Source organism: Pygocentrus nattereri, chromosome 10 (genome assembly GCF_015220715.1).
Source record: "Pygocentrus nattereri isolate fPygNat1 chromosome 10, fPygNat1.pri, whole genome shotgun sequence".
NCBI classification, from domain to species: Eukaryota; Metazoa; Chordata; class Actinopteri; order Characiformes; family Serrasalmidae; genus Pygocentrus; species Pygocentrus nattereri.
The window spans coordinates 23,318,691-23,335,283 of record NC_051220.1 but is presented as its reverse complement, the minus strand read 5'-3'; the positions used below and the strand labels follow the sequence as shown (position 1 = coordinate 23,335,283).

Genomic DNA, 16,593 nt, shown 5'->3' with positions numbered 1-16,593 from the left:
GTAAGGCATTCATCCAGTTAAAATGCCCATTGTGCCCTTATAAATGGTGCACAAATGAAGTCGAGTCATAAATAAAATTGTATGTATTGAAATATCATTCAGAGAAAATCTCCATAAGTACAGACAGTTAACAGAAGCACTAAAGTTCATTACTGAATTACACTTATCTCAGCACCCACCTCCACAGGTCAGGATCTTCAACCTATATCCATGTGAACGATGTTGAGCGCAGGTACATGCCCGCAAGTATTATTATAAGTATACAGCGCATACTTTCAATTCTTGAACACTTTATATAAATTCTATATAGAACCATCAACCCTCCAAAACTCTTTGCATGATAAAAGGGTTCTATGCATCGTGGACAGGTTCTTCTGATTGATGAATGTGCTGTAGATGGTTCTACATAGAACCTTTTTTAAAAATCTGTATGGCACCCAAAGGGTTCTTCTACTGTATACAAGCTTGACAGTGTAACAATGGCAGAACCCTTTTTGGTATTATATAGAACAATTTTCATCTACAGCACATTCTCCATCAATGTGAAGAACGCTTTACGGTGCAAAGAACCCTTTAATCATGCAAAGGGTTCTTTGAGGGTTCAAGTACTGTCTAGAATCGCTTTCTTTACTAAAGAACCCTCTTTTAAGCTTCTGTGGTTTTCCTACACACACGTTATATCGTTAGATAATTATCAAGTCTCTATTGAAAGCTTTACTTGACAATGCCTCCAGTGCTGGAGATGGAAAACGTTGATGTATAGTCTTCATTTTCGTCCATGCACTGTCATATGAACAGCAGCAGGAGGCGCTGCTCTTCCATCAAACACATAAGCATGCTTTACTATTTTCGGCTTGTCTGCGTGCCAGGAAAAGGCTGTTCACCTCTAAAATAATCCTGGCAATATAGCTTTTTCCTGCATGATGCAGATAGTGACGTGGAAAATCTGTGCTCAACACTGTTCAAACTAAACCGATATTACTGTATAATGTCTCTGTGAGAGGATTTCCTTCATACCCGTATTGATCCATTCTGAACTGAGCTGCGTTTACAGCAGATAATTCTATATAAAATAGCCATCGACGCCCAGCAGCACGCTTAAAACTTTCATCCCATGAAGAGTCGTTATTAAACCTCAATACGTCTTATTAAGGCTATGGATTGAAAGCAGCCTTCGCCGCTTCTTGATTGGAAAATACAGGTAAATTATAGTGGAATGTAATCTTTAAAGCTAATGAAGTCCAGCTGGCGGGACTAAGAGCCGTCAGTGTGATCGATGCTTAAAAGCATCGTAAATAATGTTGCTTTTGTCCCTCTAACGCGAAATCCCGAAGTGGCCCCGAAAACACCCATACACACGTCGTTAACCCGCTGTCGTCCTCATTACGGCTGGACTTAAGTTACAGGAGCAGTCAACCTTTCAGAGGTGTTAACCTGCAAATCCCTTTAATGGTGTCAGTCCAGTTTAGAAGATAAAGGTTACAGTTATCCATTGATCCTTTAAAAATGTTATAGTAATCAGGCGCGTGTCCATGGGCTGAGCTTATGGGGGAGGGCTGCAAACAAAAAACAGCATTTTAGCGTTATTAATGAAATACAGTGAACTACTTTGTTTTATAATAAACTGAAAGCTTCTTTAGAAGTCAGCCATTCCGATATTACAGCACAGTCATATTAGAATAGCATGGAACCTGAGGATATGGGGCAGGAGGATTTTCTTACCATTATTTATAAGAAGTGAATTACGCAGTGTATTTGTTTTTAACGGGTCGACGGCTATGAATCTTTCTCAATGAGCGCACAGACGTTTGAATGAGCTCACTGGAACATTTCCTTGAATGAGTGAGTTTTCATTAAAAATAACCAACACACGTATGAAAATAAAAACAAAATCAAAAAGCTATCGTGAAATTCAAATGTCACTCCTCTCCGTCCTCTGAGGACACATGTTCGCGAATACTCGCGCTCACACGCGAAATTTCGATTTTCGATGCTGAAGACTGATTAGCACATCTCTTTTCTGAAGATTTTTCCCCGCTATTAGCCGATTTTAATTATAGTTTATTAATGCTTGTAACAATAAAATGCGCTCTTTCAGACTCCAGTCTCACACTGAACCAGACTGAACGCAAAACATCAAAAACATCAGATGCTCTCTAAAAAGTGAGGTGTTTTTAATTACAACGCACTGCTTTTGTGACCCATTTAAACAGCCTCTGTGTCACATGTTTTCTGATGGAGCACTTTCTGCGTTAAAATAATCCAGAATGCGTTATTCATAGCTGGATATGACAAATTTCAACATATTTAGTGTTAAAAGTAACCCAAAATGTACTATTCATAACTGGATATGAAACATCCACATTTTCCCAACACATCACCCAGAATGCGTGTCTCCAACGGAACACACTGATGTGTCTAGTTACAGGCAGAATGTGTTGTTTTTTAACACTCCTGTTTAAAGCGAGTAGGGAACAGATCAAATGGGCACACGGGCAGCTGCTGTGAGCGCTGATAGTGATGTTTATGAAACTGTGGGTCGCACTGATGCACTACAGCCTTTGTTTGACACAATCTAAACCACAGCACAGAATATTACATCGGAGACTTTCTGATTTCCACTGTGCCAAAGATTAATATTTTCATCTTCATCGGACAAAAAATACCGGACACTAATAAATGAATACATTTGATTTGTTAAAACAAACAGTCAGTACTGAATAGATTGTCGTAGGATATTCGCACAGCTGATGTACATAATTGAAAAAATGAGAAACCGAGAAAATAATTTATGCAATATTGTCAGATTGTCCTCAGTGCTCACTCTGCTCTCCAAGGAGACTGATCAGCCAGATGTGTTAATAAGGCGAACGAACGTCATTTATAAACCTTCAAATATCTCCACTAATGCCCCCTGGTTTAGTACCCTTATTAATATGAGTAGATACGCACTTCACTAATACTTTATTCAGCGAATAGCCTACTGAAACGTAGTTTCGTTAAAAAATGACTGTTTTGTAATAAAACTTACAGATGAGAGGTAACGACAGCTTCGCCATGCTCTGTTACCGTTTCAGCCGTTCTTTCCACACTCCTAATGATTTCGACCTCACTTTCATTTGGATCTGGAATCGGGCGGTGGAGCTGTTATTCTTAGAAATCTGAGCACATATATCACCTTATATCACATTCACACAACGAAACTGCGACATAGCGAATGCTGTACTGAGCTTTGAGGGATTCATTTGCAGTGTGTAAAAGTAATTAACGGCTTAAATAAAACAACGTTTCGATAAATGTTAATAAATGATCGTCCGCATCACATGGAATCAAATTAAACATGCAGGGCTGAGTTTTCCTACTGGACGTATTTGAACCAGATAAGTGTTGGATACAAGCTCATTAGCATAGCCTAATTAACCGAGGCCTGTTTCCACCAACTCTTTCTTCAGATCATTACGTTTAGCAAAGGAACTGAAATGAACATGTCTGAATGCGGGTGACTGCGGTGGGCTAGCTGTGTATGAAAACACAGGTAAGTGCGCTGACACTGGGGCACCGGCTGGAAAAAAAAAACTCAACTATTGTGGAGCTCCACGCATAAGTAAACCAAATCTGCTATATAAAACAGAGGTGCTGAGAAAATAAGCGTCGTGATCACGTTATCTTTCCCCAGTAGGCCTTGCGTGTTATGGGGTCCCCCTAAGACAAACCCTACTGTTTGACAGGCATATGGCGTGAGGTCTAATTGGTTACAGGCAATGCCAAAAATGTATATGCTGTTGATGGCTATGCCTGCTGAACTTTTATGGATATTCAAAGTCCTCGTCTTTTTTAGCCTATAGTAGAGGCATCTTGAGAGTGGGTGGCCTAAGACCCCTATGCATCCAGCATCTGCAGAGCTATTTTGTATTTCTCGCGGCTTTACAACATGGAGAGGACAATGGGGTCTCAAATCTTTGCGTAAATACTGTCAGATTTGCCAAACTCTCGAATGGTTTTATTTTGCAATCGCTAGTCTCTGCTTTAAAAAAGCCCTTTTATATGCTGTGTGTTTTCTTTCATTCTACAAACATATCTAGACATCGGCGTGCATACTGGACTACAGCGCATTCACTACAGCCTCTGCATGGGCTGATTACTGGTGGGGGACCTATTAGAGAAGGTTGACTTCTAGCGCATCGTTACTTACACATACCAGATAAACTTTGACAACATCCTGACCCCCGCCTCCTCCCCAAGAGAATGGACCGCTCTCTGCATGAATGACATCACTGTCCCCGAGACAGTGCAGACGACTGAGAGACAATTTCCGAATTTGGCGTTGTGTTAATGTCCTCTCCTCGAATTATTTGAGTCTTACTTATAGCGATGTAAACTAGCCGTAATGTACAAAGTCATTACTATCAGAGCATGGGATGAACCCAAGATGAAAGACTGAGGAGGGCTTAGCAATCAAAGCCTGCCTAACGCATTGAAAATAAACTCACAATTTCCATTCGAGCGGCATTATCAGAGGATGTATATTCAAGCCATGAACGCATGACGGACTTTCTCGTTTGATCATCGAAATATAGCGGCGCGTCCTGTAATCACACTTATATTGGACGCTCCCGCAGAAAAGCTCAGCTGAAATATTTCTAAAAGAGTATGAAGAGATTTTTATACGTGTCTATATCTGATCATAACGACCATGTACGTAACTGTATTAATTTCTTCTGTCTTTAACCCAGAGAAATTGGCCTTTGGTGCTCTGTAAGAGCGCATGGAGCGGCTCTAATTGTTCTGCCGAATCAGCAGCGTAAAATGAAGGCTGTCGGATGGCATTCACTGGAGAGAAACGAAAATATTTAAAGAGAGCTGTACGTGAACGTACCGTTCACGGTTCTTAACTGAGCTAATCAATTCCAGCACTTAAGAGTGATGTGATGCATTGACGTGTGGTGGTCCGGAAAAAAGACAGGCGGATCATCTCAGCGTGCTATACTACTGAAAGACAACTACTGTTCCGAATTAGAGGAGAGCATTTATCTTCATAACTCAACCGCACGAGTGAACGCGATGATAACTTTAATACCGAATTGAACGGAACGGTATTACGTTCAGTAATTTACAGTAACAGTAAATTATGACAAATGAAATACGTCAGTGGAATTATAAATGCTAATGATAGATCTTGATGATTATTTTTATTTTATTTCTCTTACTAACTCTTCAAGTCTATTGTACCTGTTTTCCTACGCTATTTAAAGACTCCTCATCAAATCCGCAGTAACACGGCGCTTCAGGCCCTTGTAATGTGGCGAATGTTCAGGACTCAGGCAGTGTCCACATCAACACAGTCCGTGCGTCACGGCCAGATGAGCGCCGAGAACTCACTCTTAGCATCTCATCATTAAAATAATAACGGCTATTACGATAACCATAGCCTGAAGGCATCTGATAACACATTTTTTGTCGAAATTACCTCCCAGCTTCCCTTAATATGTACTTGGTCCAAACAAAAATACACACTGAATAGGAACGATTTCTTGGATGAATGCTAACAAATTCTGAATACAGCACTCTAGAGCTGATGTAATGCATAGTATAGTATTAGTATTGGGTAAGAAAAAAAAAGTCTGGTAGTAGAGCGTGTACAGCATGCATATTAATGCCCAATGCCGACGTATTAGCAATATAATTTAAATTTATTCCGATAAAAATATTTATTTCTTGGCTGTTTCCGTATTTGGTGAATTAATAATTTATTTAATATATTAGATGATGTATACACCCATTTTATAGCAGTCTATTACTTTAATGATGGTAATAATAATAATAATAATAATGATAATAATGATAAAAAATAATAATAATAATTCACAGAACTCACAAGACAGCTTGATATTTCAACGCACTCTGCCACCGATATTTGATAAATATGAAACGTAGCATCGTGAAAGCCTGAACGTCAATGTCAGGGTTCTTAGAAAGGCTGAAAATAGAGAACCAGCTGTCTGTCTCTGTCGCATTCTTCTCTACGGTTCATTAACGCACAGCGCGTCTCCTCGTCTTTCAGTGGTCAATTAACGCCCCAGATTTATGTCTCGTCTTAAGCAAAGCGAGAGTATGGAATATTTGCCTCAAAGTAAATAAACTGCACTTGCAAATGGACCAGCATCACAAGATCCGCAGCTCAGCCTTTAGGAGAAATATCAACTCCCTGGCCGAGGCCTCGATCGCTCTTTCTCTCTCTGTCCGTCTCCTGAAGTATCTCACTTTAAGCGCAAGTTCAACTCTTTCTCTTTCCAAACCCCTCGCGCCACGTTTTCCTTGTCTAGATGAGGAAAGAGAAAAGCAGCTCGGCCGCGCCGTTTATCGTCTCAGTTTACCGTAAGTGAGATTCCGTGAATGATTTCGGTGAATAAAACGAAATTCTGATCATCAGATCAACACACGCAAGTCTAAGTAAGTCAGTGAGCATATTTTACGCCTTAACCAAAGTATAATAAATTTTTAAAAATCTATTTTCTATTCAAACGTTTTAATCAAGCTGAGCCCCGAGGAAAAGGACACGGGAAACAAAGCAATAATCTAACCTGTGACTGATTGAGGTTCGAGGCGACTAGAATGTAAACAGACCCATGAAGTAAGATGAGAGATGGAGATAGGCGCTTAGACAGGTGAAAGCAAATGAAACGATAGCAACAGCGATAGATGTCCACCGAAAATGCTCTCTTGGGTAAACAGGAAACAGAGATACAAATGACTTGGGAGTATCTGAGGGTCTCTATGCAAAGACTGTCAAACTGTTCAAACAGACCTAAGTGCAGCAGAACAATAGCCTTTTACACCTGACACCAGGGTCTCAGAGGAGGACACGTCCACACTGCTCGATGAGACGTCAGAAAACAAAAACAAGGCTTGTGAGATTATCGTGGATCAGGGTGATTTCATTTCAGGGATAATGTGTAATCTACACGCATCGCTTTCGACAAATATTTTTGCAATTATAACGTTGAAATAGGCCTGCAGCTGGCCAGTCATACACCCTCTGAGATGAGCACCAACCAGTATCGGTTACACCGTCAAAGACTCTAACATTTACTAGTTTTTATTATTAATTTTAGCCGAATATCATACACACACAATGTATGTATAAATGTGGACACTGACTAATAGGAAGAATAACTATGCATGGTGTTAGAACAAAACACCAGCTGGCGAAGCTTGGATAGAACTCCACTGTCAAAGGTTCATGTAAACATGTTTAGCTTCCCTTCTATCGGGACAGTCTACAAAAGTTCATAACAGCACAATCGCGCCGATTTCTCTATAGCATGTACAAGCATTTCTTCACGTCGTTTCCCGCTGACACGCTGTTGTTTTTGTTTTTGCCACGTTTTCTTGTGATCAAGATCGACGAAGGTGCGTGTGATAAGTTGCCATGCCACAGTGTGGTGCAGTTATAAAGAAATATATCATCGACAGAGTTTAGAATTCCTCAAAACACAGCATTTACACGTCCGACGATCCCTTCACCTGCTCATAATTTATTTCCCTTTTAGTCATGCTTATGAAACAGAATTACGGTTCAGTTTGAGGCATAGAAAACTCACCATTTGTATCTGAGGTCTAAACCAAATTCTCTTTTGAGGAAATCCCGTCCAGTGGATCAAACGTGAGAGGGGAAGCCCTCGCCACGGCAACCGCTCGTCACGTCAACACTTTCCACCAATAGGCGCACGGCTTCTGACAAAGGCGCGCTGTGATTGGACGGCGAGCGCTCACCGTGGAGGAAAGTTTGGAAGGCCGTCCCCGATTTCTGAGGACCGAAAATGTAAGTCTGTCCTCTCTGCCATCAGGAAACAGAACGCGAATTTGCCTCCCTTGTAACTAATCGCTATCGCTTCTGCGTGAAACGATTGAATTTTCCTTCCGCTTCGACTGCAGGCCGGCGGCTAGACCAGCTAAACTGGACTCAGAGCTGCTTAGAGGACGTCACTCTGGGTTTTCTTTTATCATCGGAGGGTTACACGCAATGGGTAAGAGCTGGAGATTGTCTTTCCTTTACTCCTGGAGCTGTGAAGCCGGAACCTTCATAAACAAATGATCCCGTTCAGCGAGCAGATCCTTGATCGCGTATTGCATTGTTTTAGTTTGCTGAAAGTCTGAAAACTCCGCATTCTTTCTGGTGCGATCGCTACTTCATTAGCCCCACAGCGGCGGTACCGCATGAACACGTTTGAATCGGCATAGTAAATGCGTTTGGTAATTGTGACCTACGGAGTTGCTGGAAAACGCTGCAGAATGTAATAAAAAGAGCGCCATAAATACGTCCCTGTATTAGAACTGCAGCTGAATGACACGCTGGTTCTTTGCTGCTGAATATGACGGATGCAAAACAAAGGAGGAACTGGATCAGCTCCATAACAAAACCTATAAGCTGACAAGTCTAGGCCTCTCCTAAATACTTGTTGAGAATTTGGGCTGATTTGTGAGCGTTTAGTTCTTACACATCGTAAACATGGTCTAATGCAAATACCACCAAAGTGTTAACTTACTCTTCTTTTTTTTTCTATGTTTCTGCACGCCCAGAACCAGCCTTTGGGGAGGTGAACCAGCTCGGTGGTGTTTTTGTAAACGGAAGACCCCTGCCCAACGCCGTCCGCCTCAGGATTGTAGAGTTGGCCCAGCTGGGCATCAGGCCTTGCGACATCAGCAGACAGCTGCGTGTCTCTCACGGCTGTGTGAGTAAGATCTTGGCCCGTTATAACGAGACTGGCTCGATCCTGCCCGGCGCGATCGGTGGCAGCAAGCCGCGGGTCACCACCCCGACTGTGGTGAAGCACATTCGGACTTACAAGCAGCGAGACCCGGGCATTTTCGCCTGGGAGATCAGGGACAGGCTGCTCGCCGACGGAGTGTGCGACAAGTTCAACCTGCCTTCCGTCAGCTCGATCAGCCGGATCCTCCGCAACAAGATCGGAAACGTGGCCCAGCAGAACCAGTACGAGTCGAGCAAACAGACTTCTCACCCTCAGCCGCAGCCTGCGCTGCCCTACAACCACTTGTACTCTTATCCGACTCCGATCGCAGCGACAGGGACTAAAGTGCCCACTCCCCCCGGCATGCCCACTCTCCCTGGACATATGGCTATGCACAGAATATGGCCTTCTTCTCATTCTGTTACAGACATTTTGGGCATTCGGTCAATTACGGAGCAGCAAAGTAAGCATACTCTCAATTATTGGTAATGGAAAGCGCTTTTTATTGGCACCCTTATGCCTTTATGTGTGTGAGTGTATGTGTGCAGGCCTAGCCTCTCTGTAAGTTTCTATGGGCCATTTAGACTCTGATTAAGCATAGTTTTAAATGGCGATTCACAAGCTGGCACTACAGTTTAGTCTAAGACTAGACTAGGCTTGATCTACGTCAGGGAAACTGGCTGTAAAAAGTCCTATTTGGGTTTGGATTGTGTTTGTGTGTTTGTGAGTGTGTGTGTGTGTGTGTATGTAAGTGTGTGTGCGCGCAGCCTTCAATAATTTTGGTGAGCGAAAAGCAGATTCAAAATGTTATAGACTGTAGTCTCTTCGCTTTTAACAGAACAAAACACTGTTCAATTTGAAATATCACGTTTATTCTACAGGTGGCCCGCAGATCAAGGTCGAAAGAAAATAAATGACAACGAATGATGTGCTCTGTAAAGATTTTCGTTATAGAGAAGTTACATATCTTAGCCCTAAAATAAATATTTGAGGGCTTGTGGTAATAACAGAGTAGCGGTAAATATATTTTACAATATATATTTAAACGTTTACAGACTCAGTAATGCATGCATTACAAAATAAAACATAATAATAATAATAATAACAACAATAATAACAATAATAATAATAATACAAAGAAGAAGAAGAGTAAATACTACAAAATAAAATAAATACTAAAGTTTCTCTTTCTTTCGTGCAGTTTCTTGGGATCTTACTCGTTGACGTACTTTTATGTAGTTCTAACTTTAAGGAAATGCAGAGATGAACTTCCATCGCTGACCATCACACTGCTTGTTTATACGATTTTAAATGTAAGATTTTTCAAACATAAAATGACCCGGCCGCTTAAATACTCATATAACCCACAGAAGACACGTTTAAACGGAATTAAATCACGCCTAGGAACAGCGGTCATGTAGCAAATCGAATGTTTTGTCCAGGAGAGCGTGCACCCTCAGTCTGTGCGTGTGTGTGTGTGCGCGTATGTGTGTGTGTGTTGACGGTGCCGTGCAGAAACATGTTCGTGTTCCTGAAGGCCGCACTACTCAAAGCAGCTTCAGACCTTCTGCTGTACCGCTGTTCAGCGGCCACGTAGCCATTCGTAGCGAACAAGAACTACTAGAGAGGACCGAGTCAGACTTTCTAAACAATTTATGCATTTCTAAATGATTAGCAGATGTTTTGCGGCAGGTTTTGAAAGCTGGAATAAAGTGTAACGTACACTCTGTGACTACTGCTGTACAAAGCAGTCTGTTTGATGAAAGCGATCACTTATAATACGTCTAGAGCACCTACTTATGATCTGAGAGGGAGAGAGAGACTGCTAACTTTTGGGCTTTCAGTCATTTGGAGCAGGAACTCTATATGGATTACAAGGCCTACATAGCCTGTCACAACCCCAACCCCTAACACACACACGAAAATAAGGTTACAGTGACAGTGAACTGGTATGCAACAATATATGTATAATATATGAACTCATATACATGCATGTGGATTTCGTGAGAGAACAACGGTGACCAAATGTGACTGTCATGATATTCTCCTCTAGTCCTCTCGGGTTACAGCCCTGGTGGCCTTACTTTTCCAATTCCAAACGTTAGGAACCGTGCATAATATAATATCCATCACGAACAAAAAGGAAACGGTTAGAGTAAATCTAATTTGTCCGCACAGGAAGGCGCTGGGTAAATGGTCCTGCTCATTACACCAAAGAATCGTCTTATATTCCGTTATGCTGCGAGCGCAGTTTGATCAGCCAGACACGCACACACATAAGGTGGGTTTGAATGTACAAATGCAGTACTGTATTTTAAGCAGGGTCATACTTAAGAGCAAACACGCGCTGTATGTATCCTCGAGGGACCATTTAGAGTTTTACTCTGTTCATCTAAAGGCTTAGAGAGACCTGAGCGATTATCGACCATCCACGCTTACGGGTCGCAGCGCTCTGACAGCAGCAGCTTTTGCTGTTAGTTCAGTGGCCTGCTGAGGGTGAAGGTCGTGATCAGTAGGGGTTAGTATGGACTAAGCTGTTGTGCTGTAGCAGTGCTGTACCCCACGCTTGTCATCTCTGACTTCCCTCTTCCCTGTCTCTGTTTTGCCCCCAGTTAGTGACAGTCCGTCCTTTCCCAGCGCCAAACTAGAAGAATGGAGCGCTATTAGCAGGAGTAATTTCTCGTCAGCGAGCTCTCCACTAGTCAATGGCGTGGATAAGCCTCACTTAGAAGCTGACGCAAAATACTCACAGGTAAAAGAGATCACCTCCTGTACTGTCAGACAGAATTAATGAATCATCCTCTTAAACAGAAAGAGACGAGCAAAGTTTCAGAAACCATGCTAATCCTGTCAGTACTCACCAGCATGCCAAGAGTAAATGCTCATCATATCTCAGAATGAACTGGTGAAGTGAGTGAGTGAGTGAGTGAGTGAGTGTATGTGCGTGAGTGTGCGCGCGCAGTATTCTCAAAATAGCTTTCTGGCGCGACTATGAACACTGGAACCAGACATCTTCGTTCTAGACACAAATGTTGTGTATTACTATGATTATTTTAGTAGTATTTTTCTTATTGCTTCAAAATAGACTCATTTCATGTATCATTTTTAATTTAATTAAAACAACAACAAAAAACAGGCTCACAGTAGGTGCTAATGTTTAACCTATATATATATAGGTTATATAAACGGTACGTATGTGTGTTTCTTTTTGTGTATTTTAAAATGTTAGCTCCTGACACTGAAACCAGTGCTTCCTCTGTTCTTCTGTTCTAATCCTCTCAGAGCAGTTGTTGCAGATGCCCTGCTTTACTTTGTCTTTGTGTTCTGAAGAGGTTTTGAAAACTCTGTCACACCTTCAGCTAAGCTCGTATTGTTGATACGCCAGCAAGTTATGCATCATTTATCCGTTTTTACAATAAAAGTTGAACACATCGAATTGGTAAAATGATATTTTTCTGATAGACCCCCGCATACCGAGAGCGCCATTTCAATACCCACGCTGTAAAAGGTGTTCGCTTAAATGAAACACTCAAATCAGTTGAACGAGCGGCTAAAAGTGCGCCCAAACTGATTATTGATCATCCAATCTAACTCATTACACGCACTATCGCTCTTACGGGCTAAACTGAAGGAACATTTTTATCTCCGTTTTCTCTTTTTGGGTGTGAGTAGGACCACGCAGTGTTGACTGTGACTACACACACGGCAAAAGTGATGGCGCCCTCCTTTCCCTGAACCCAGTTATGGGCCTTTCGGCCATCTGTCTCTTTCACAGATTAAAGTGGTCCCTTCCTCTCCAAAGTGTCTGTCTTATTGACAGGTAACCCTCTTGTATGCAACTGTACAGGTTTTAACGTTTATTAATACATTTTATGCCCAGAATTAGAGTCAAAATCATGTCTTTTGACCTGAAGGGAAAAACCTGCGGTCACTCATGATGCGCTATCCGCGTCAAAGGTGCGCGCGTGCTTGAAGATGCTAGCATGCAGGTAGGCAACGTTTTCATGCGCGAGAGGGTAGCAGCCGTTTAAAGAAAGGGGCGCGAGCGACGTGATGACGTGATACCCGGAGGGAAGGCTACGGCGTGATCTGTTCGGCTCGGCTGAGCCGCCACGAGGCGATTGATGAATCGTTTATTAGGGGGGCTTAGAGGTTTATGTCTCGTGGAATACGACCGAATAAATCTTCATTACAGACGATCGGGCATTACCTGCGCGCTCAACACGCCTCTTCACCACCCGCTCGACTTTAAAGTCCACTGTCTGCGCAGTGCATCTATAGCAGAGTTACAGAAGAGAGTGAAGCAGCGCGGCCATTCACGATGAATGAGCAGATCTCTCCAATCAGCCTGGATTACATAACCTAATGGAGATCGATGGTCCGGCTGTAATTCAGTTAGTTGGATTTGTCAGGAAGATTAACAGTCTGAACACAATGAAAACATAAATGTTTGATTAACAGTAATAAAGGAAGCGCACTGATAAATCGGTTAATGCGCGAGAAATCTGAAAGGGCTGCTTATTAGAATCAGAGGCTTTTTTTCCTCACATCACGAGCGCTGTGAGTAAATTAGACATTAAAAAGGCGTTACAATTCATGTTTATGTAGGTCGTTTCTGCTGTGAAGCACTGCTGTACAAAACAGTGCTCAATTCATAATCATCAGCCAATGAACACTACTGCGGAATAACAGTGACAGAGGTAATGATAAGAAGAATGCGAATAAGAATAATGCTAGAAATGCTACAATATTATTCTTCTTAATAATAATTATGCTAAGAATAATGATAATGGATAATAACAAGCAGGAGGAGGAGATGAAGACACTCGGGGAAACCAAGCAGCCTTGTTGAATTTATTTAGTCACTTACATGTGAGCTTTTTCGCTGCTTGGTGAATGCCTCGTGCAACGTAGAAATCAGTTCAAAATAACGATAATATTAAAACAACCGAGCAGCGACGCGGTGTTAGTGCCTTAATACAGGCTCAGGTCTTTAGAGAGAAGAGCGTGAGCGAGGTCAATTACACAGAAGCGAATTAACGTACACAAGACCTTTTTATTACTAAAGAAAAAGGAAAACACACAACTTAAAATAGAATAAACAATAACATTTAAACAAAGATTTATTTTCTCATTAGAGACACTAGTTCTTATTCTTTTCTTCTTATTTTAATTTTAGAATTAGTTTTTCATTATATTTAATTATAAATTATACCATGTATTAATTATTGATTAATAAAGAATATGACGCTCTTTAATTTGCTCTTGAAACGCTGATCGCCTTTGATTACGAATTTCTTATCTGAAACCCACTTGATTTAATTTCTTAGATTAATAATCTGAGAGACAGCAGGACGAGTCGGGTCAGAAAGGAACGATGTTTTTTTTTTCTCATTTTCTTTCCGTCGTACTTCGAGTATCCGCTTGTCCGAATCGAAGATGTAAGTGTTCTTAAGAAGCCCGTCTGTATCGCTTAGAATCATTTCACAATTACAGCCGGAAGAGAAACGTGGCCGAGAAAAAAGAGAAACACGTTGAGAAACACGCGCAGAGGGCATGTAAAAACCCGCCTCACAATCAGTGTTTAGCTACGGCTACCGTTACTGTCACATCAGCTCGCCACCAATAAGGCACTTTTTCTTCTTAATACACAAACCAGCAGCATTTTATTTTCACTTGTCCACTGAACTGCTGCGATGATGGTTAAGCTATTATATGAATTCCTCTCTCCCATCCCTGAAATCCATAGTGTTGTACTTCATTCTAGTGTTTTTTATCAGCCATTCTGGTTGCTTTCCATGCAAACTAGTTAATAAGGATATAATATCAAGCACCCAGTAAGAGATTTTGCATATGTGGGTTGCTGATGTTACCTTTTATGTGATGGATGAATGTTGGACCTATTAGAATTCTGCAGTTCAGAGACATGTAGCTAAATCCAGATGTCTTTTTTTTTTTTTGAAAATGTACTGTCAAAGTCATCTGTCTTTGAGCGCTATGTGTAGGTGAAGGGTGCACAACTCACAGCCAGAGGGATCAGGACGTGTAATGGGTAAATCCAGAGAAATAAAGGATATTTTATCTGTGGAAAAGATTTCAGTAGTCAGGGACCACCCAGAGTCTAAAAATATTTCCTTCATGTTAAAGAAGCTTGGTAAATTCCTCCACTTTCAGTGCCTTTCTGCCAAATGCTTACAGACATCCCTCATTCTCTGCTTCTCTCTATACAGTCTTTCCATTTTTCATGAAAAGTCTTATGTCTTTCATCATGTTTCATCTCTTCATGACAATTTAACTCACACATACTCTTTTAAACTCCAAAGTCTTGGCCTAAAGGTGACATGAAGGGTTCTTTAGAGCGATGACATGGACAAACCACTTTGACTTCCCTAAAGAACCTTTTAATGGATGGTTCTTTTAGGAACCATTTTTTGAAGATGAAATGTGCAAGTATGAAGAATCATTTTAGTGCTTAAACAACTGCCACATAATGTAAAAGTTCTATATCATTTAATGGCCTAGAATGGAATGTCCAACCATTTAGGAATATTTAAGAGTGTATGATATGATCATTGTGTTTAGTCAGTCTCACTCCCGACTGTCTCTCTTCTTTCTTGTAGACGCCGAATGGATTGCCCACAGTGAACAGCTATGTCACAGCTCCCAGCATCCATCCCTACCATCCTCCCACCCAAGTGTCGCCTTACATGGGGTACAGCGGCACCACGTCGGCCTATGTGACCGGCCCCACATGGCAGCCGCACAGTGGCAGTGCTCTCTCTCCCCACAGCTGTGACATCGCCGCTCCGCTGGCCTTCAAGGGCATGACAGCCTCCCGGGAATCCGTCCACTCTGTCACAGCCTCTGCTCTGTGATCCTGGAGAAGAGGGTTTTTTTTAGACCAAGAAGGGATGGTATACTTTCCAGAAAAATAAATAAATAAATAAAATCGCTGGAACGGACTAATGTCAGCCCTTTGATATATTTATAAAGGACTTGCTTGAGGAGTCCACTCAATTTGACATGTCCTGAAATGAAATGGTATGGTAGTCCTCTCTGTCCACACTAGAGGAGAGTGTTCTTATATACGACACTGCAGTTTTAGGTCACTGAGATCTGACAGCAGTAGACCTTCCTCATCAAATCATCAACTGGTTTCACTGCTAGTTCAGTTTCAGCTTTCTGTGAATATACATATATATTTTTTTTTTACTTTGAGAAAATGGGCCCAAATAGTACTAACTAAATAAGCATTATGTAAAAAAAAAACATTCAGTTTGCATTTAAATGTTTCAGGGTGTTATAAACGGCTGAAGTCCAGATGTTTTGCTTTGTTTTTCTGTCACATTTTGATAAACTTTTTTTAGAATGGCAAGTTTACTTCTCTTATAATGTATGCCAGAACTTTTGGGAGAAGTTATTACATTAATTTATTAGACTGTAAGGTACGTTGAATGCCGTGCAATTATTACAGATGGATGTGAGTCGAGCCAGTGTGGGACCGTGATGTACATTCAGACACCACCAGCATTAATTCATGCTACATTAAATACCAGTGAAGCTGCACACTTCCAAACATTGCACAATGAATTGAATGTATCTTATTAAAAGACACAAATGACAGACCTCAATTTATGGATTTTTTTTTCCCAAGTTACTTCTACATGGAACACAATGTATAATAATAATAATAATAATAATAATAATAATAATTGTAGTGGAGGTAAAGAAAATGTGTTTTATTTTAAATGAATAATATTTTATAGTAACTATTAAACTGAGCTAAATTCATTATGTCTATTTTTGCTTTATAATATGTTTGCAGCAAAAAATTGGAATGTTA

General features: G+C 41.2%; 1 protein-coding gene across 1 annotated transcript; it reads left to right on the top strand.

The window, feature by feature from the left end:
• The first annotated feature begins 7,841 nt into the window (after positions 1-7,841).
• pax9 (paired box 9) lies at positions 7,842-16,373 on the top strand. The gene is made up of 4 exons (XM_017694507.1): positions 7,842-8,027; positions 8,581-9,213; positions 11,363-11,502; positions 15,371-16,373. The coding sequence occupies exons 1-4, from the start codon at positions 8,024-8,026 to the stop codon at positions 15,623-15,625; spliced, it is 1,032 nt and encodes a 343-aa protein (XP_017549996.1). The 5' UTR covers positions 7,842-8,023; the 3' UTR covers positions 15,626-16,373.
• The last annotated feature ends 220 nt before the right edge of the window (positions 16,374-16,593 follow it).

Bases quoted from the DNA above. Each gene is read 5' to 3' on its own strand.
- pax9 (XM_017694507.1), top strand. The intron at 9,214-11,362 runs GTAAGCATACTC...TTTTGCCCCCAG, and splicing joins GTCAATTACGGAGCAGCAAA to TTAGTGACAGTCCGTCCTTT. The intron at 11,503-15,370 runs GTAAAAGAGATC...TCTTTCTTGTAG, and splicing joins CTGACGCAAAATACTCACAG to ACGCCGAATGGATTGCCCAC.